A 20,466-nucleotide genomic window follows, 5' to 3' on the forward strand; every position below is an offset into this window, starting at 1 on the left:
GGACAATATATTCTCCAACTGTAAGTCATTCGTCTTTTGTTTAAAAGATTTTGAGATTGTTGTAGTCTTTTGCTGAAAGATTACCCAGACGACTTCCAGGAAGTGAGAAGACTACTCAGACGACTTCCAGGAAGTGAGAAGACTACTTGGACGACTTCCAGGAAAGTCTTCTACTATGTCTTACTCTCTGGACGACTTACATGTAAGTCGTCCAGAGAGTAAGACATAGTAGAAGACTTCCTGGAAGTCGTCCAAGTAGTCTTCTCACTTCCTGGAAGTCGTCTGAGTAGTCTTCTCACTTCCTGTAAGTCGTCTGGAAGTCTTCTATAGCATTTAGCATAGTGCGCAACCTATGTGTTTGAGATGGTTGTTTGTGATTATTTGCAGGCCTTTAAATGGATTTACCAGAATTCCCGCCGAGGATGTTTACATTAGGAGAAGAGCCTGATGCAATCAGGAGCATTTCGTATCATTCTGATGACACGAAGTTGTTTAAAGCTCTATGTGATTGTCTCACAGCTGACGAATATGAGGATCTGAAGGCGTCGAAGTTAGGAGTGTTCATCAAATTCAAGGAGCTTGACTTTGGTTGGACTTCAAGGCTGGTACATTTTATGCTCTCTTTCCAGCTAGACATCAAGAAGAAGTTTGAGCTCTGGAGTCTTGTCGTTTCACAACCTGTGAGGTTTTCACTGATAGAGTTTGAATACCTCACTGGGCTGAACTGCGATTACATCAAGGACCTGGAAAATCCAAGGTGTGAGGTTACGACGGAGATGGCTGCTTTCTGGGAGAAGATGGGTGTTGATATCGATACTGGGCCAAGTATTGATCAGATAACAGAAGCATTTTACAACTGCGACGAGTGGTCTCGGGATGATCGCATGCGGCTGGGATACCTTGCCATCTACGCAGGGTACATCGAAGGGAAAAAGTTCTCATCCGCTACATCAGCTAGTCTTGCAAGGCTAGTGATGGATTTAGAAAAATTTGAGAATTATCCATGGGGGAGAGTGGCGTTTAAGGTGCTGATGGATTCTCTGAAGGCAAAAGACTTGACGCAAACTGGTTACACTGTTGATGGGTTCATACAAGTGCTCCAAGTGTGGGCGTACTATGCTCTGCCAGAATTGGGTGCTAATTATGGGTCTCCCGTACCAAACAGACCGTCTCCACTGTTGCTGGCTTACAAGGGTGGCAAAAGACAACGCAAATTTTTTAAGGCTGCTATCAATAAACAGGTACTTAACTTCACTCCTAAGACTTCTCAGACGACTTAAAGTTAAGTCGTGTGGAAGTCATCCAACAAAAGACCACTCAGACGACTTACTTATAAGTCGTCTGAGTGGTCTTTTTGTTGGAAGACTTTCAGACGACTTAACTTTAAGTCGTCTGTGATCAAAATACTTCTCAGACGACTTAACTTTAAGTCGTCTGTGAACAAAATACTTCTCAGACGACTTAACTAAGTTTATATCTTTTATTTATTGCAGACTATCGTGAAGAACTTCGTTCAGAAGGATTTTGATGAAATGTTTCCAAAATGGGACGGAGACGTAGATGACCCTGCCGCGGATAACATAATTAAAGTCATGTTTAATGATCCTGGATGGGAGTGGACCATGGAATGCTGGCCAGTCACCGGTACTCGCAAGGTTGTGAAGATGGAAGTGATTCCAGTGAAGAATGAAGTGAGTCCCGTGAAGTCAGAGAGTGTTGTGAAAGAAGAAAGTAGCAGACCTCGGAAGAAAGCTCGTAAAGGGTCTTCTGTTTCTGCTGAGAAACCTGCGGCGGGTAGTGAAGGTCAGCAGATTGAAAAGACCTTGAAGGACATATCTGATGCCATTAATCTTGGCTTTGGGACGTGTCTTAAGGAGCTCAAGTTACTGGCGGATAGGATTGAAGCTGTGGAGAAGAAGGTGGGAATCACCAACAGAGGGGGTTCATCTGATGATCGTCAACTTACAACCACTTCAAATCCACCAAAACCTGTTGACGAACCCGGGGTTAGTACCAAAACCTCTCCCAAAATTGCAGAGAAGAGAGTCACTAGGCAATGTGTTAGGAAGAGTCAGGACTGATGTGATTTGTTTCTTGTGTGCTTTGATGAACATGTGTGCTTTGTTTCTAGTGTGCTTTGATGAACCACTGTATGCCTTGATTCTGAACATGTGTGCTTTGTTTCTAGTGTGAATTTGATCTTTTGTTAATAGTTTTTAAACACACTGTGAACTCGAAATTGCAGAGTGAAAGTGTGAATGGGGCGAAAGCAGGACAGAAGGAAGCCAAAGAACCGAGTCTTACTACAGAACCGAGTTCCTCGAGAGAGCTCTGTCTTGTGAGTCCTGCAGACGACTTACCGAGTGAAGATCCTAGCCTTCTTATATTGGACAAACAAGTTTCGACCGCTTCAGATTTACTCGTTGAAGAAGCTAGAAGGCAGACAAAGAAGGAGACTGCTTTGGTGAATCTCCGTAAAAAAAGTGTGCGAGAAAGGAAGCTTGCTCCCACACAGCAAACTCCTTTTAAGGGAAACAGCACTGCCAAACAGATCATTCCAAACAAACAGGTTGGCGGAGGCTATGATCCTTTTGCACCCATTGACAAGATGAAGTCGAAGGAGCTCACTGCATGGGTGCAAAAAGATCCGTAAGTTGCTGTTAAAAATATGCTTACTTATATTTGATTAAAAAAAGCTTCCATTTGATTATTTACATTTTGTGTTTGCAGTTCTTATAAACTGCCTCTGAAAAAAAAACCACGTAGATGTCGAAGTCGATTCTATCAGGTCCTCCGAACCCCCTTAGAATGGCTAACCGACCATGTAAGTCTTCTGCTATTTTCTTACTCTTATATAAGTCGTCTGGTAGTTATCTGGTACTTTTCTGATTTGTATAAGTCGTCTGTGAGTCGTCTGTGAGTTGTCTGTCAGTCGTCTATGAGTCGTCTATAAGTCGTCTGGTAGTTATCTTACGTAAGTCGTCTGTAAGTCGTCTCTAAGTCGTCTCTAAGTCGTCTCTAAGTCGTCTGTGAGTCGTCTGGTAGTTATCTTACGTAAGTCGTCTGTAAGTCGTCTCTAAGTCGTCTCTAAGTCGTCTCTAAGTCGTCTCTAAGTCGTCTGGTAGTTATCTTACGTAAGTCGTCTGTAAGTCGTCTCTAAGTCGTCTCTAAGTCGTCTCTAAGTCATCTCTAAGTCGTCTGTGAGTCGTCTGGTAGTTATCTTACGTAAGTCGTCTGTAAGTCGTCTCTAAGTCGTCTCTAAGTCGTCTCTAAGTCGTCTGTGAGTCGTCTGGTAGTTATCTTACGTAAGTCGTCTGTAAGTCGTCTCTAAGTCGTCTCTAAGTCGTCTCTAAGTCGTCTCTAAGTCGTCTGGTAGTTATCTTACGTAAGTCGTCTGTAAGTCGTCTCTAAGTCGTCTCTAAGTCGTCTCTAAGTCATCTCTAAGTCGTCTGTGAGTCGTCTGGTAGTTATCTTACGTAAGTCGTCTGTATGTCGTCTCTAAGTCGTCTGTAAGTCGTTTGTAAGTTTTTTTGACTTGTATTGTTTTATATGCAGCAAATGGATGCTTTTATTAATATACTGAGGCAACGGTACCAAAACCATCCAGAACATTTCAGGAGCGACAGAATGTGCTTTCTTGATCATGTCTTTTCTCGGCAGTGGAGGGCCTCCTACCCTGATTTTAAGAGCGACGCTCCTGATGCCAACGGTTTAGGAAGAAGACTCTGTGGTGGGGCGTGGAATTATCATGCAGGCTTGATACCTTCTTTTTGCCAATCTAAGAAGGTTTGGGGGGTGGATGTGGATGATATCTATGCACCTGTGAACTTCAAGAACGAGCATTGGATTGCTATATGGATATCGATCCCTAAGAGGCACATCGTCGTCTGGGACAGCATTGTCTCTCATATTAGGCCTGCAGAACTCGATGAGGTAATGGAGCCTTTTGTCACAATGGTCCCTTATCTGCTTGTTGAGTGCGCGCTCTCTGACGAACAAAAGGTTCAATACACATTGGAGCCATACACATATGCGAGACAAACCGTTGGAGTACCTCAGTGCCGAGCTGGTGATTGTGGGGTTTTCACTCTGAAGTACATCGAATGTCATGCTCTTGGGATAGAATTTCCCACCGCGTTTGACAAAAAACACGGGAAGACCATCAGGGAGAAGATGGCGCTGGATATATTTCGAGAGCTTCCTAAGTGCCATGAATGGGAAAACCAAGACAATGATGAGAACCTGGCAACGTATGATTAGATATTGGATGTGTTATTGCGATTGTATTTGAACTTGATGCTTTTGTGTACTGTTGTTAGGTAGATTAGGGGATGTTAACAGGGTCAGGATAGGATGATGTTTTTTGTAACCTATCCTCACACCAAACTAGAATTCCGTAGGAAATTAGTTTGGTAGTGCAGTAACCTTTCGGAATATGTAATGTTTAACTTGTATTTTTTAAATTGCACTGTTGGAATTAGTTTCGGAATATGTAATGCTTAACATAGAAGGTCTACAAAGAAAAGTTCATAAAACATATAAATTCATAACATAGAGTCTACAGAGAAGTTCATAAAACATAGAAAATCATTGGACGACTTACTTAAAGGTCTTCTGGACGACTACAGAGAAGTTCATAAAACATAGAAAATCATTGGACGACTTACTTAAAGGTCTTCTGGACGACTACAGAGAAGTTCATAAAACATAGAAAATCATTGGACGACTTACTTAAAGGTCTTCTGGACGACTACAGAGAAGTTCATAAAACATAGAAAATCATTGGACGACTTACTTAAAGGTCTTCTGGACGACTACAGAGAAGTTCATAAAACATAGAAAATCATTGGACGACTTACTTAAAGGTCTTCTGGACGACTACAGAGAAGTTCATAAAACATAGAAAATCATTGGACGACTTACTTAAAGGTCTTCTGGACGACTACAGAGAAGTTCATAAAACATAGAAAATCATTGGACGACTTACTTAAAGGTCTTCTGGACGACTTACCAGAAGAAAATTCTAATTAAGACGTTGGACGACTAACCAGAAGGTCTTCTGGACGACTTACCAGAAGAAAATTCTAGTTAAGACGTTGGACGACTTACTTAAAGGTCTTCTGGACGACTTACTTAAAGGTCTTCCACGTCAGTTCTTACATTGTGGACGCTTATGGCCAGTTTCTTTGCAGACTGAGCACCTATAAACCCTGTGTTGCTTCCGGGGTTTGCGTCCTCTCATCCTGGATAGCTCCAACCAAGATTGCCATCTTGATTTCTTCTGTCTCCCCGGACCACGCTTTACTTCCGGAGGAAAGCATGTGCGTGCCTCAACAAGTTGTCCAACACAAGGATATATATTCTCTGAGTATCCTGCAAACAAAGTATCCTTTGAGTAGACCGGCCACACAAGTGTGGAGATATGCACACCAGCTGCTGTTCCAGCTGCTATAGCATGAGAGCAAGGTATTTTCTCGACTTGATAGACACCACAATCACACTTTTGAAGTTCCAGATCAACATTACAGTCCCTATTGCCACCTTTCACAAAGAACTTCCATCCATCAATTTGTTGGACTCTCAGAGTATACGCGTTCTCCTCTCGGACAGCAAGCAAGTGTTCAACACCCCGACTATGTTGAGTTGTAAGACTCAAAGCATCTCCTCTCCTTTTCCAGTACCACCTTCCTAGCTTCTCCCTTATGAACTCCAGCAGGAACTGAATAGGAAATCCTCTTGCTCGCTTCAGTGCGGAGTTAATTGATTCAGCGATATTGCTCGTTTTTAAGTTGTACCTGTCTCCCTGACAATGAACCCTAGACCATAGGGTCACATCGGCTTCCTCCAGATACTCAGCAAGATCCGGATTTGCACTCCGTATCTCATCCATGTACCGATCAAAATCGTAAAGTGTATGAGCATAAGCAGCACCTTTCACCAAGTACAAGAGATGCTTCCCTTTATACTTTTTGACAATATTCTCTTGAAGGTGATAATAACATATTCCTCGGGTTGCCCAAGGAAACACCTTTTCACACGCATTTATAATGGAGGCGTGCCTGTCGGAGACTATCACCAGAGGATACTCATCAGATACACAGCTCGCCAATTTTGTGAAAAACCATTCCCAAGATTCATCATTCTCACCATCTACGATCCCAAAAGCCAATGGATATATCTGAAAATTACCGTCTTGTGCGGCTGCAACCAACATAGTACCCCCATACTTCCCACTTAGGTGAGTCCCATCTACCACAATGACCCTTCTCTGATACTTAAATCCTCTGATTGAAGCTCCAAAAGCAAGAAATAGATACTTAAATCTATTCAGAGAATCAAGTTCTATAGCTGTGATAGAACCCGGATTTGCTGCCTTGATTTGCTCCAAATATGAAGGCAGTCGCTCATACCCGTCTTCCGCTGATCCTCTCACCATTTCTTGCGCATATAACAATGCTCTGTATGAAGTGGTGTAATCAAGTGTCATGCCAAACATGTTCTTCATTGCATCTTTGATATGCTGCGGATTCAACCCATCAATGATTCCAACTCGATCTATGAAAAGTCGACCAATGTACTTCGGAGTACAACGTTTCCGCTGAGCGATTCTGTCTGGGATGGAACATGTATGAGTTGCCAAATACTTGGTTACCCAAAACGTTTTAGTCCCATGTTTCACACTTGCTCGGACCTTCCATTGACAACCACTAACACGACATGTTGCCACAAACAGAGTTTTCGTTGACTTGAATATTCTGAAGGAGAACCTACGCCTCACCGCTGTCAACCGCAACTCTGAAAGCAGTGCATCCTTACTAGCAAAACTCTGGTTGACATAGATTCTGTCTGCAGATGATCCTTCTCCTTCACAACCATATGCCCCTTTGTAATCATCAAAACAGATTTCATCATCTTCTTCCTCATCCTCATCTTTAACCTTTCCATACTCACTATAATCCTCAGCATCAGCAACAACAGGGATGTCAGCATCCTCCTCCCCATCATGATCCTCAGCTTCATCCCCCTCTTCAGCTTCATGCCCCTCCTCAGCTTCATCCCCCTCCTCAGCTTCATCCCCCTCTTCATCTTCATCGCTCACATCAGCTTCATCCCCCACCTCAGCTTCATCCCCCTCCTCAGCTTCATCCCCCACATGATCTTCATCCCTTTCCTCTGAAACCGTTCTCATCTTGCTAAAGCTTGATACACAAAGACGTACTTCATGCGTTTTAGTTATCTCGAGCAAGTTCCGAACTTGTCTATCACTTGTAACATGAATAGGAGGAAGGTCTGGAGCCATCTGTTGTAATGAGTAGGTTAGCTCCACAGACTCTGTGTTCATGTCCAGGTTATAATCTTCTTGAGCCATTGCAACAAGATCAGCATGTGTCGAACTTTCATTCAAAAATAACATTCTCGCTCCTTTGAAATGATCAACCACAAAATTCCAACATCCATCTTTCAACAACCATTCTCCATACACTGCATGTAACTGACGCATCATCTGAAAAAGTCAAAATATAACACATTAGCAAACTTAGAACAAAGAAAACGAAAGTTTATTAAAGACTGACGCGGACGACTTCAATCTAAGTTGTCTAGACGACTAAACTATATGTCGTCTGGTCAACGCAGAGGTTATTTTTGCAATTGACTTTGAAATCTGTTATTTCGGACGACTGAAAGTTAAGTCGTCTACTATTGTTTGGTTAAAAAAAAAACTCCAAAAAAGCTAGACGACTTACATTTCAGTCGTCAGAGGTTAGTTTTGCATTTGACTGGATTATTTCAGAAGTTTGACTTTTTGGACGACTTACATTTCAGTCGTCTAGTGAAAATTAAAATAATAATATTTTTTTAAAAGTAGACGACTTACAGTTAAGTCGTCATAGGTTAGTTTTGCAATTGAAAAAAAAAACTTCAAGATTTAATTATATACAGACGACTTATAATTCAGTCGTCCACGAGACGACTGAAATGTAAGTCGTCCAGGATTTACGAGGTTTGACCAGAATCTCGGAAAAAAGTCCTGGACGACTTACAATTAAGTCGTCTGGTGGACGACTGAATTATAAGTCGTCTGTGTATAATTAAATCTTGAAGTTTTTTTTTTCAATTGCAAAACTAACCTATGACTACTTAATTGTAAGTCGTTTACTTTAAAAAAAATATTATTATTTTAATTTTCGCCAGACGACTGAAATGTAAGTCGTCTGGGGAAGTCAAACTTCTGAAATTATCCAGTCAAATGCAAAACTAACCTATGACGACTGAAATGTAAGTCGTCTAGGTTCTTTGGAATTTTTTTTGAAACCAAACAATAGTAGACGACTTAACTTTCAGTCGTCTCAGGTTACAGATTTCAAAGTCAATTGCAAAAATAACCTCTGCGTTGACCAGACGACTTCCAGGTAAGTCGTCTACAGCCAGACGACTGAAAGGTAAGTCGTCTACAGCGAGACGACTTCCCAAGTAAGTCGTCTGACGAACAGATCTGGAAAAAAACTCGATTTCATACCTTAAATTGGTGAGATAAGTTCCTTAGCATACATAAGGCTTCTCCAAGCACACAGAATCACAAACGAAAGTCACCCACCCATAATCGTTAGCTTCTATGACTTTATGAACCATAAAAAATTTAGAATCAAAATCTTGGGTTTTTTTAGCTCATTGTGGAGAGAAAGTGAGAGATATGTTGTGTTTAGTTCACAAGAATGGAAAAAGAAGAAGGGTAAATCGATTTTGGGAGCATTAAGAGCTTCAAATTGGTTGTTCATGGTGGTTGTGGTATTGATGACAATGGCAATCTTGTAATTACTTGAAGATGATGAGGGTGAGAGAGTAAAAATGTCATTTTCGAAAAAAAAAAAAAAAAAAAATTGATGGCATTTTCGTAAATTATATGAACTTGTGGGGTGAATAGGGCAAAACCAATTTTCAAAAAAAAGGGAGGTTAGTTTTGTGTTTGACTTTAAGTTGTAGGTCAATTTTGCAAAAACCCCAATATAATATTAGTAAGAGTAAAATATAAAGTAGTTTTAAAAATAAAAGTGGATTGTGGATTGAAGATGATTTTTCATGATATCTCAAAATGTTCACCTTTCACTTTTCACCAACAAAAGTTTTTTTTTTGACATCCACCAACAAGAAGTATGGTTATGACATAATCCAATACGCGCTTTAAATTTTTATTCTATGATGAGATAATATACATATAATCGGAAATGTATATTGGGTGTCTTAATCTTGTACAAATATGATTGATTTCAACATATTTGTACAATAATCAACGTTTTGCTTAATTATCTTTCATAATAAAATATGTATATACAGTTCCTTATCTTTTTGGGTTTGTCTTATCGTATTGTCTTAAACAAAAGGTGACATACATATTTAACTCAACCAGGAAATCCTAGCAACCATAATGACACCAATTTAAGAGAAAAAAAAAACAATATGAACAAGGATCTGATTATTTTAATATAAATTTATCTATTTGGAGACGAGAAGTCGTGTCAAGATGTGTGTTCTTCATCTCCACCTGAATAAAACGAATTATTTATTTGTGTTTTCTTAAGACAAAGGTAGATTTGCTACTTTGAATTATATTTCTAGGTGGCTGATAACTACTCCCAACTTAATCATATCTGTACTCCAACCTCGATTTCGTTTTCCGTTATCAACTTATTGTACTTCACAATTAAAGAAACTAAACCAAACCTTGTCAAGGTTCTTTTTTTTTTACATCTAGTTACCAAAAAGATTAGAGCTTCATCGTCACGAGTTCTACGCGTCAAATACAGTCTGCCTAGGGAATTATAAGTGCATTAGTTAGGAAATTCATTTGGTATACTACTTGGTTTTGGCTTAGAGCCTTAGACAAGACATAGCTAAAATGAGTTTTAATTAAAACAAGACCAGATTGGCATGTTATTGGTCTTGGTTCAGATTATGTTTGGTTTCGCGTCATTTCTTTAAACTTGAATAAGTTTTCCAACTCGGTTAAGTTTCTGCTCAAGAATGTTGTCGACTGGTTTGATTTAATTATTTTTAAAAAGAAACAAATTGTCCATCGAGTATGTTGAGTATGTTTGTATGGACTAAACATTCTTAGAATAAAAATAGTAGGTTTGATATACAAGAAGAAGTTGGGCTGTCTAATTTTCACACTTGGCTCAAAGAAGAGCTCTAAGTGATTAGTAGTTCTACATGTCATTATTAACATATGATCCACCTTGTATATAGTACATGTGCTACGAACTAATTAACATAAACCCTTAGAGGCAGAGTTTCCAACAGACAAAAAGTCGATAAAGGGAACACAATTGTCAACATCTTCTTCTTCTTCGTCTTCTTCTTTTCTTGAATTGTGTATTACTTCAGGTTTCGAATCCGTCTTAACTTGGAGAAAATTATAGAACTCCATTGGTCTTTTAGTCTGGTCTAGCGCTCCTGACCAAATGATTAATATATGTCCATGGAATTAGTTTTAGAAGTTTTGCAATTATATAATCGTAAACGCAAGCGAGTGTATTATGTTCGTTTCAAAATCTATTTCGAGATTTTTTTTTACAAATTTAATACACAAAACAAATCAATGTTTTCAGAAAAGGACGTAAATTCTAATCCATATAAACTCAAAAAATAATTAAAAACACATCAGGTTCTACTCGAATGCACCACTAATTACACCTTAAAAAAAAGACGAAACGTATATATCTAATGGTTATGAGCTCGTATGTAGTATAACCACATGTTTTTGTTTATGCATCTATCTATCTACAAATTAAACACACGAATTTATATAAGCCATATTGATTTAGTTACCTTCATTGATTGGAGTGGTATTATTGCAAAACCCGATCTTTCCAGTCAAGAACTCTTTGAGGATTTGAAAATGATTGATATGAGAGAAACTATAAGGATAATTGATATCTATTGTGGTTGCCAATCTTCTCTTCTTGTCACAGTCTTTATATCCCATCATCCCAGGCCCAGCCTCCGTGCCATCATGGCCAAGGCTACGTGGACGCATCTTGGACCGTTCTCGACCACGACGAGCCATAATAACGTGCCAATGGTTTTTAACAGCGTTATCAGTTCGACCGGGGAAAAACCTTGCGATCACGGACCATCTGTTCCCATGGATCCGATGAGACGCTAAAAGCCTCTTTTCTTCTTCCTCCGTAAAAGGGGTTCGGTTAATTCTAGGATCCAGTTGATTAAACCATCTCAATCTACAACTCTTACCTGAGAAATGAAAAAAGAAATCAAAACATAACCACATGAACATGGTATTTATTATACTAAACCGTTTTTGTTAATTTAAGAAATTGAAGTAAACGATCGATTTTTAAGTTCTTTTTCTTACCAGATCGACCAGTGAGCTTTTGAGCTATGGCGTTCCAATTATGAGGACCAAATTGTTGGACAAGTTCTCTTAGCTTCTCATCTTCTGCAGGTCTCCAATGGCCTCGGCTGCACATCATTCTTTATTTCTTCTCCTTTTCCTGTCTCTCTGATCTTATGGTTAAAATCACAAATACATATATATAGATGTCTATTATATATGCTGATATATATAAGAAACCCTAGGTTTGATGTAGGTGAGGGAAGATGGGTATGCACGAACAAGAAGAAAGCTGAAGACCAACAGCACCATACATATAAATGTATATATTTATAATGGAGAATTGAAATAAATTAATATTATAAGATTCGTTAGAGAGTGATGGAGAGTTTGGAGGGACATTTTTCACCGGCGATTGATGCCAACGTCTTCCCTAACCAAAGACACTCCTTTTAAGTAATCTACATTTTAACAAAAAATCCCATTTTTATTTTTATTTCTTATAACATTTTCCATTATCGATTTCTGTTTATGTGGAATATTTGAAGTTGAAAATAATAAAGAAGAAAAGAGATTACACAAAGAGAGGAGAAATTGCTTGGTGGGGTGATTTTCGTTAAACGTTCAACGTCTACTCTTACAAATATTTGTTTTTCTAACCTAAGCCCTCTACTTCAGCCACCAATACTTCATCTACGTTTGCATACTCTTCTGCAAGCTACACACACGCATACATATTAATCACATAACCGTATATATGTATGTAATATTTTATAGCAAAAAAAAATTATAGCCAGTAGCTTGAAATATATTGATAACTTCTAGAACATGATTCAAAATGGGAAGTCCTACGTACAAACACAGGCACAACAGATATATATTTACGGTGCAGATTGTATATTTATATATTAAAAATACTTTTCATTTTGAAAATACAGTTAAACGCAGAAATATTTTGCTGTTGTTTGTTTTATGTCATTGTAGCAAAATAAAATAAAATAATGTTTTGTTGTTTTGATTCTACGTTTATAATTTGTAAAAGGCTGAAACATATCGTAAAAGGTGATAAGAAAAACTTAAATGTGTGAGTGTTTCTTTTCCTACGTTTAGGTGTTTCTTATCCTATATGAAGTGATAATTATGAAAGAAAAAATCGTCGATATCTCATGTGGAAATAATTCTAAAATTCTCAACTTAACATTAATCTTACATCACCACAAATCAATTTTTTATTTTGCTATTCCAGGATTTGTTGAAATCAGTCTTGATTGATAGATTCCAACCGTATTGCTTTGGTATAGCTAATGGCTGTTACAAGATACTAACATGCTTTAAGCTTTCGAGAATATCATAAAAAAAATTAAAAGATTGAAGACTGGTGAAGAAGGAGAGAGTTTGGTAAAGATGTTGGGGACCTGTGGTTTAATTGCAGGTCACGTATAATAAATAATAAAATATCTATTGATATGTTTCGTTAACCTTTCAGAACTAACCAAATGTTTCTTTTGCTTAAATAGGACCAACGTAGAAACCCTAAAACGACTCTGTGTCTTAGTTAATTAATTCGCTAACTGATTGATATACCAGCGGCTTTCTAAACTTTATAACAAAAATAATTTGACAGTTCGTCGCATCTTATTTGGTCAGATGTTTGGTCTCAAAGCACATCACTTATTACTTTATATCTTGTCTACAGCGATTAGTACAAATATAGTTATATTTAAAAAAAATTAATATAAACATGAAATTTGTATTCATCAGGCTTTCTGTTTTCAAAATATGTCCCACATCCTTAAAAACCTAAGAAAATTCAAAATTATTGTGAATTATAAATAAGAGATGGAATAAAGTGAAAACCCTGAAAAAGATGGGATTGCTTGCAAAACTGTTTATAGGTTGTTTTTAAGGATTGATTGGAAATATAGCTTAAATTCCAATCAACTAATCGATTAAATCCTAGGTAAGTCATAATCAAATTGTTTTAAAGCTCACGTGCACGTGTGGATCGCAGTAACAAGACCAGAATCAAATTACTGGTGAAGTTTAGTAGGAAAATAGGTAGAGTTAGTTGGGAAGAAAGTCAATACAATCTATCATTTTTATAAGCAAAAACTATACTCTATCAAGCAAACCGGATCCTGATTACACTGAACCGATCTTTTAACAAGTTGGTTTATCAGGGATCAAAATGGAAAATAAGGATGCTATGAACCAATGAGATAATAATAATCAATGAGCTTTGCTATTTTCATCACTACGAATTACAATCTGAATGTAGCGTCGTTGAACATGTGAAGTACAATTGAAAGGAAACTAATATACACAGAACTAGCAAATGATCCTGAAATAGCTTAAGAACTAATATACACAGAACTAGCACATGATCCATATATATCACCTAAGCACGCAAGTAGACATATCTTGAAATGGTGAATTTTGAACTCGGGGTACTTATCACCTTTGTAACCTCGCTTTACCACTCGCCACAATCGTGTGGTTAGATTTGCTTTATTTTTCAATAAACTTTGTATCGAGTCTTTTACTTCTATCAATATAAACAGATTCAATATTACGTAAAACGTATTCAAAAGGCTTGGTCTCCTTTTAGTTTCCGAGTCATAAAATCCTTAATGGCTTGGTTTCAGATTCAATATTACGTAAAACGTATTCAAAAGGCTTGGTCTCCTTTTAGTTTCCGAGTCATAAAATCCTTAATGGCTTGGTTTCAGATTCAATAATTTACGTATGCTACATGCTTGGTGCAGCTCCGCCTGCCACTGGTGGTGCAGCTCCGTCTGCCGCTGGTGGTGCAGCTCCGTCTGCCGCTGGTGGTGCAGCTCCCCCTGCCGCTGGTGGTGCAGCTCCGCCTGCAGCTGGTGGTGCAGCTTTCGCTGCCGGTGGTGCAGCTTCCGCTGCCGCTGGTGCAGCTTCCGCTGCCGGGGGTGCTGCTCCGCCTGCCGGTATACCTTTGAACCAAGGTTGTTTTTGTAACCATTTTAAAATGTCTCCGAATGATCCTGAAAATGTTTTTCCTCCCCAGAATCCCCAATATCCACCTGAAAACTTTAGCAATTTCAATGTTCTTTGGGCGGACAGAGCCAACCGAGTTCCTTCCGCAGTCCTATCACACACACACAGGTTTTAAGAGAACTAATTAATCTGTTAATTTATAAAAAGAGGTAATAGCAACAATATGTGTTAAAAAAACAACAACAACAATAAAGTGCAGCCCAAAAGGAAAGAAAGATGTAGAATGTAAAAAGAATCGTGGACAAAAGAAAGAGAATTAAACAAGTTAGCTAATATTGTCGAAATGTTTTAGAAAGATATATGTTGGGTGGAGATCGAGCTGATCGAACTCAAAAAATTGAGAAATGACAAGCTACGATCGCCTTTAGATGTCTGGCTTCTATATTTGTATTTGCATTTGTACGTATGTTAAATATTATATGAGCAAAACATACTGAGTTATCATCAAAAGAGTTTCTTTAGAATTACCTAATGAGCCCTATGATGAGGCCAATGGCAGTCAGTGCGAGAGTGGCACCGGCCGTGAACCCAGTGGCTAGGAGGGTAGTGGCTATAGTCGCGGGTACGAGAATCGGGCTGAATATGATGAAAAGCGGTGCGGATACAACTAATGCCACGGCCGAAACGGCCATTGTTAAACCGGCAAAGGCTAAGAAGACTACGGAGGCCACAGAAGCAATAGTAACCTTATTAGCGTCCCACAATGGGATGAGAAAAGAGAACATTTCGAGAAAAATGTTGAATTTGGATAACTGAGAATGATATTCGCTTTGACAGAGTTCCCCACTCATACTTCAGATCTTATGGAGTTGTGTAGTGCACAACGACGTGAGTAAATAGAGATCTATGTTACATCACGTCACGCCACATGCCCTTCTTTTTGTGTGTAATGTGGGTTGTCATGTTTTCTAGCCTTTTTTTCTTGCTTGTTAAAGCTCACACATTAATTGTCGAGTTGCAGTTAATATCCATAATTGAAACACACTAAACTTCGGAAGATATCCGAGGAGAGGCAATTCTTTGCAAAAGTTCGCGAGATCTAGCTATCTTATTTGCTATTCCAACCACGTTTAAAATAACAGTTTGATACTGTCGATCACACTCAGAGCATCCTTATCCCACAACCCCATTAAGAGCATCTTTATCCCTAAAATCCTTAATGGGATCCTTAATGATATTTTAATAATAAATGTAACTCTAAGAACTTTTATTAAGAAACTCCCATTTTGAGTAGTTCAATGGGAGTTTCTTAATTTGGGTTTCTTAAAAAAAAAACAAGTTGGGAGCTTAAGTAAGGGGTTAACCTCTTCGACAGCCTTCTCTCTCTGTCGTTCAGACAACTTCAATGCTTTGATCTCTGCTTGGGCTTAACTCTCTGTCCTTATCTGTACACCACCAAGTCAATGCTTTAAAACAAGAATGACTACACAAGAAGCCAAGGCACGAGGAACAAAACACTTAATTCCATTTTAAACATAACAGCTTAAGTCCATTACAGAACAACATCACACCAGAAACATGAGTTGACATGAATTAAACCCAATGTCACAAGCATTCATCACACGCAGATGCAACACTAAACCATAACCTAACTCTAACAAGCATTAAACCCTCTGTCAACTACTTTCCAGACAAGAGCAATAAAGAATAAAGCAAGACTTGAAGAAGCGTTAAGTTGTGCAAAATTACCTCAGAAGTTGTTAAGTTAGTGGTTGCTTCTCCAAGAAGTTGATGTCTTAGCCTGTGCCACAGCACCCTCAACCACGAAGACAAGACTTGCAGAAGAATCAAGATATACAAAAGAATTAATTAGCAGAATGAAGATTATATGTACAAGGTTATGTTAAAGAGAAAGATCTTATTTAAGTGACTAAATCAGCTAGATGAAACGTTTGAGCTATGTATTGTTCAATATCTCCCAACTCAGTCACATGAAACGTTTGAGCTATGTGTTGAGAAAAACCACAAAAGCGATGATGCAAGACAAACCACAAAAGCCATGATACAAGACACTAACAGGGAGACACAAAGCTAAAAAGCCTTAAAATGAGAAAGAAGAGTTACTTGTTGTTCAACATTGATGACCCACTGATCTACTTGCTTCAACAACTCTTCTTGCGTCCGTTTCTTCCTCAAAGCCGAGAAAGCCCTCTCCTTTCCATGTTCCCGGATTAAGTCTCTTGCTGCTTTCTTCTCAACTTCAATTACTTTCTCAACCTAATTTACGAAAAGTTATGCAGGTGGGTTAAATTGGAATAAGCCAAGAACTCAAAAAAGCTTGAGCCTTTTGTTGTCATCAGTACTAAATAACAATCAAAACCATATATAACAACTGAAGCTTATTCAATCAAATGAAACAAAACTACAGATGGTTAAACCTATATGATCACAGTTTATATAGAAAGGAGATAAGATTTGGATCAAACAATACCTGTGTTCCAACCTTGGAGGTGCTAAGGAGAGCTTGGAGGTGCGAAGGAAACCAATTGAACAAACAATACGTTTGTTTCAACCTTGGAGGTGCGTAGGAGAGAACGCATCGTCGTCCTGCGGAGAGCACGAGAGAATCGCCGGAGAAGCCGATAGAAACCAAAGAAAAGAAAAAGAGAGAAGAAAAAAAAATTGAAAAATATATGATTTAGCTTTGGTTAGCTGACACGTGGGGGAAAAACCCCTTTAGTTATCGATCACCAAAATCCTTTCTTAAAGATCGATAACTCCCCTTTTATTTAGTTTTCATTTAATTAAATACCCAATTTACTTTAAAACCCCATTTAAGATCCCTGGATAAAGATGGTCTAAGGGTCTCTTGAGATAAAATTAATAATATTTAAAGCATAAAAGTGTTAAAGAGACTTTGTCAAGAACTTTGAGATTTTAATGTCTGCATTGCAAGTCTCTTGCTTTGGAGTTCTTGAAAATAAAATATTATTGAATATTTATTTAAAAACTTATATTTATTAGTAAATAAAAGACAACATATTAAACATAGATTTTAAATTAAAAACATGAAAACAAAGATTATTAAAATAAACGAGAATTATTTGAAATAGCATCAGAGATCAATTGTTGTCTTCACCACCTCCAAATCTACGCCATATGTGTTCAACCAAATCATCTTTCAGTTGTTGATGTTTTTGTGTATCACGAATTCTTGTTCGAACACCCATCATATTTGCGATATTTGCTATGCTTTGCACTCCTCTCGTTTGCGGTTCTTTCTTCTTGTACCTTCGAGCCACGCACTCTGACACAAACACACAAACAAGACGTTAAAACTTCATCAATGACATTGAGGAACACAAACAAACAAAGTACTACTCTGAACTTATTAAAAACGATTTCATCAGTAACTTTTAACAAATCAAGTTAGATCAATCCATCTATATTGAAACAATCTTACTAATAAATTCAATTTGATCCATGAAAATTTAAAATATTTAAGACTTTGAGGAACAACAGAAACTTTACCTTTGATTCGAGGAGAAGGAAAGTGAGAGAGCTCTGTCACCACCCAGAGACAGCTTCATCACCGTCGAGGACAGAGACGGCGCCGTCGAGGAGAGCTCTGTCGCTGACGAGGACAGACACGGCCTTGTCCAGGAGAGGTCCGTCGCCACATAGCTCGCCAATTCGAACCGAACAAACAAAATATAAAGTAAATAAGCCGATCAGAACAAGTTAAACAATAATCGATCACATGCATGATCAAAAACAATATGATCTCCTATCACTACCTTTCGATTTAGAGCCGAGCCACCGCGAGAAAGCTCCTTCGCCGTCGAGGAGACCCACCGTGCCCCAGATTCGACGAGAACCAACACATAACAACCGATCAGAACGAGTCGCGAGGATTTGAGAGGGAGAGAGACAGATTCGCCATAGAAATCGCCAAGTCGAGAGGATTCGAGAGAGAGAGAGAGAGAGAGAGAGAGAAAGTCAAGTTTCAAACGCGTTTAACGCGTAACCGAACTTCCACCCACTCCCTTGTTGACACGCGTCCACCAACAGACGTTTCTTCACGAGCCAACAAAACACTCGTCTCCTCCGCTTTCTTCCTTTTTTTATATTTTTTTAATCAAAAAAATATAAAGAGACGGCCCAAATTAACCGCGATGCGGATGCTCTCAATGTCTAACGAGGAGAGCATGAGACAAAAAGTAACAATTTCGTCAGCAAATGAGTGCTATTTTTTCTTTTAATAAATGAGTGGATTTTTTTTATCATCATTAGGTACTATATTTCAACACTTTAAAAAAAAATTACTATTTTAGATATTTTGCTTATTTATAGAGAAATATTAGCGGTGAGATCAGAATTTAAAATTTATAATAATTAGAATTTTTTGTTGATAAATGAGTGATATTTCAAATTTTTTATCATTCAATGCTATTTTAAGATAAGTTTTTTTAAGAAAACATGGTGCCTTTATACTGTTGTTGTTTTGTTTTGTTTTGTTTTGTTTTGTAGCAAGCTGCTATACTCCAATTCAACGAGGTGGCTTCACCGTTGTTACTAGAGGATCTACATACAGAGGAGAGAGAAGCAGTTGTGGAAGTAGTGATGTGTATGTCAAATGCATTGAGAGTAAGAGATTGGTATGAGGCTCCAACAACGAATAAAACGCAGACGAAGAGAGGAACAACCGGAGTGGAGGGAATGAAAACAGATAGGTTCAGGCATTCACTTGGAGAAAGAGAGGAGATGTAAGTCCCATCTTCACTTGAGTTTATGCTTTAAATGCATGGTTTACTACGGCTTGGGGAGACATTACTTAATTCATAGTTGACACAACATTGAATCAAAAATCTAAGGTTTTGCTACGTTACACTTTTCAGATCACTCTCCACTCCATTGGAGAGAACGAAACAATAGACGTCACGGAGAAACACCCATGGTCGTTGGCTCCTTGGCCAAGATGATAGACAGAGGGATCCGGTACTGGTGCTTAATGGTCTCTGCAACGGGTCATCGACTCTACTGCAACCAGGGGCGGACCCAGAAATTTTTTTAATATGGGGCACTAAATATATAATTATTTATATATCAAATAAAAATTAGTAAATTAAACTAGAATATATTTTGTAGTTATTCAAATTTACATCTTATTTTATTATTAAAATAGGTCAAATGAAAGAAATGTGTAATGAAAGAAATGTTTTTTAATTTTAATTTTAAGTAATATTATAAAATTACATACTGCACATGATAATGTCATTGTAAAAAACAACTGTTCATTTTAGTTTTTTATTTTAATCTAAATATTGAAAAATAAATCTAATAAAAAAATTGTTAGAGTAAAATATAAATAACTATAATTTTATTTTGTCAAGAACTAATATTAAAAAGAATGAAACGAAAGCATTTATATAAATATAGTTGTAAGTAGCATATTAAAAATATTTAGAAAAAGGATGATCAATCATGTAAATAAAAATAGTTGAATGAACAAATACATATGGTTTGTTCAAGCACAGGTCACAGTTTTTGTTCAAGCAATCGAACTTGAATCAGGTGTGGCACAATTAAGCATTTTAAGCCAAAGAGTTAAACATCTGTATATGTTTATAAATTTGCACAAGGGATTGATATTATTAGTATGTGGCACTTGCCACACCCTATTTATATATGGGTCCGCCCCTGACTGCAACGCTGGCTGGCCTCAAGGATGTAAAGGATGTAGGCTTTATTTGTTTCAAACCTTTGATCTTTCGATTTCTATAAATTATAAATTAGTTAGATCAAATCAGTTACTTTTGATGTACAAAAGTTAGTTTTTTTAAAAATAAATTTTACAAATATTCAAAAAAAAAAGATAATTATTTGGCTTTACAAGTAGTAATCTTGGTTTGACACCTTCATAATCTCTAGCAGAGTTTTTCATGCGTAAAATATTGAAAAAAATAAGAAAAAGAAGAGAGATGGTACCTTGAAGAAGAGACTCTTTTCAATTGTTTATAAACTCAAATAACAAATGTCTGATTTTTATTAGTTTATTTTTACAAAAAAATATTTTTTGAGACTCCTATAGTCTCTTATCAGGATGAGTAGTTAGGTGGGTACATAAATTCAAGAGAGATTTTTTT

At 37.7% G+C, this 20,466-nt stretch overlaps 3 protein-coding genes across 4 annotated transcripts; 1 reads left to right on the top strand and 2 right to left on the bottom strand.

Annotated features, from left to right (window-relative positions):
- The first annotated feature begins 395 nt into the window (after positions 1–395).
- LOC106350202 lies at positions 396–2,314 on the top strand. The gene is made up of 2 exons (XM_022690792.2): positions 396–1,241; positions 1,494–2,314. The coding sequence occupies exons 1-2, from the start codon at positions 396–398 to the stop codon at positions 2,079–2,081; spliced, it is 1,434 nt and encodes a 477-aa protein (XP_022546513.2). The 3' UTR covers positions 2,082–2,314.
- Positions 2,315–10,096: 7,782 nt separating this feature from the next.
- LOC106395575 (transcription factor MYB52) lies at positions 10,097–11,651 on the bottom strand. The gene is made up of 3 exons (XM_013835988.3): positions 11,372–11,651; positions 10,828–11,250; positions 10,097–10,452 (listed from the first exon to the last, which is right to left on the bottom strand). Exons 1-3 carry the CDS (start codon positions 11,487–11,489, stop codon positions 10,265–10,267), a joined length of 729 nt encoding a protein of 242 aa, XP_013691442.1. The 5' UTR covers positions 11,490–11,651; the 3' UTR covers positions 10,097–10,264.
- Positions 11,652–13,569: 1,918 nt separating this feature from the next.
- On the bottom strand, positions 13,570–15,198 carry LOC106394088 (oleosin-B2-like). Of its 2 annotated transcripts, XM_048738129.1 has the most exons (3): positions 14,849–15,198; positions 14,061–14,471; positions 13,570–13,976 (listed from the first exon to the last, which is right to left on the bottom strand). In XM_048738129.1, the coding sequence occupies exons 1-2, from the start codon at positions 15,169–15,171 to the stop codon at positions 14,099–14,101; spliced, it is 696 nt and encodes a 231-aa protein (XP_048594086.1). In that variant the 5' UTR covers positions 15,172–15,198; the 3' UTR covers positions 13,570–13,976; positions 14,061–14,098. The 2 variants fall into 2 exon arrangements, with proteins under 2 accessions (XP_048594086.1, XP_013690144.2); XM_013834690.3 differs by having other exon boundaries at positions 13,967–14,471.
- Positions 15,199–20,466: the final 5,268 nt, after the last annotated feature.

Source organism: Brassica napus, chromosome A8 (genome assembly GCF_020379485.1).
Source record: "Brassica napus cultivar Da-Ae chromosome A8, Da-Ae, whole genome shotgun sequence".
NCBI classification, from domain to species: Eukaryota; Viridiplantae; Streptophyta; class Magnoliopsida; order Brassicales; family Brassicaceae; genus Brassica; species Brassica napus.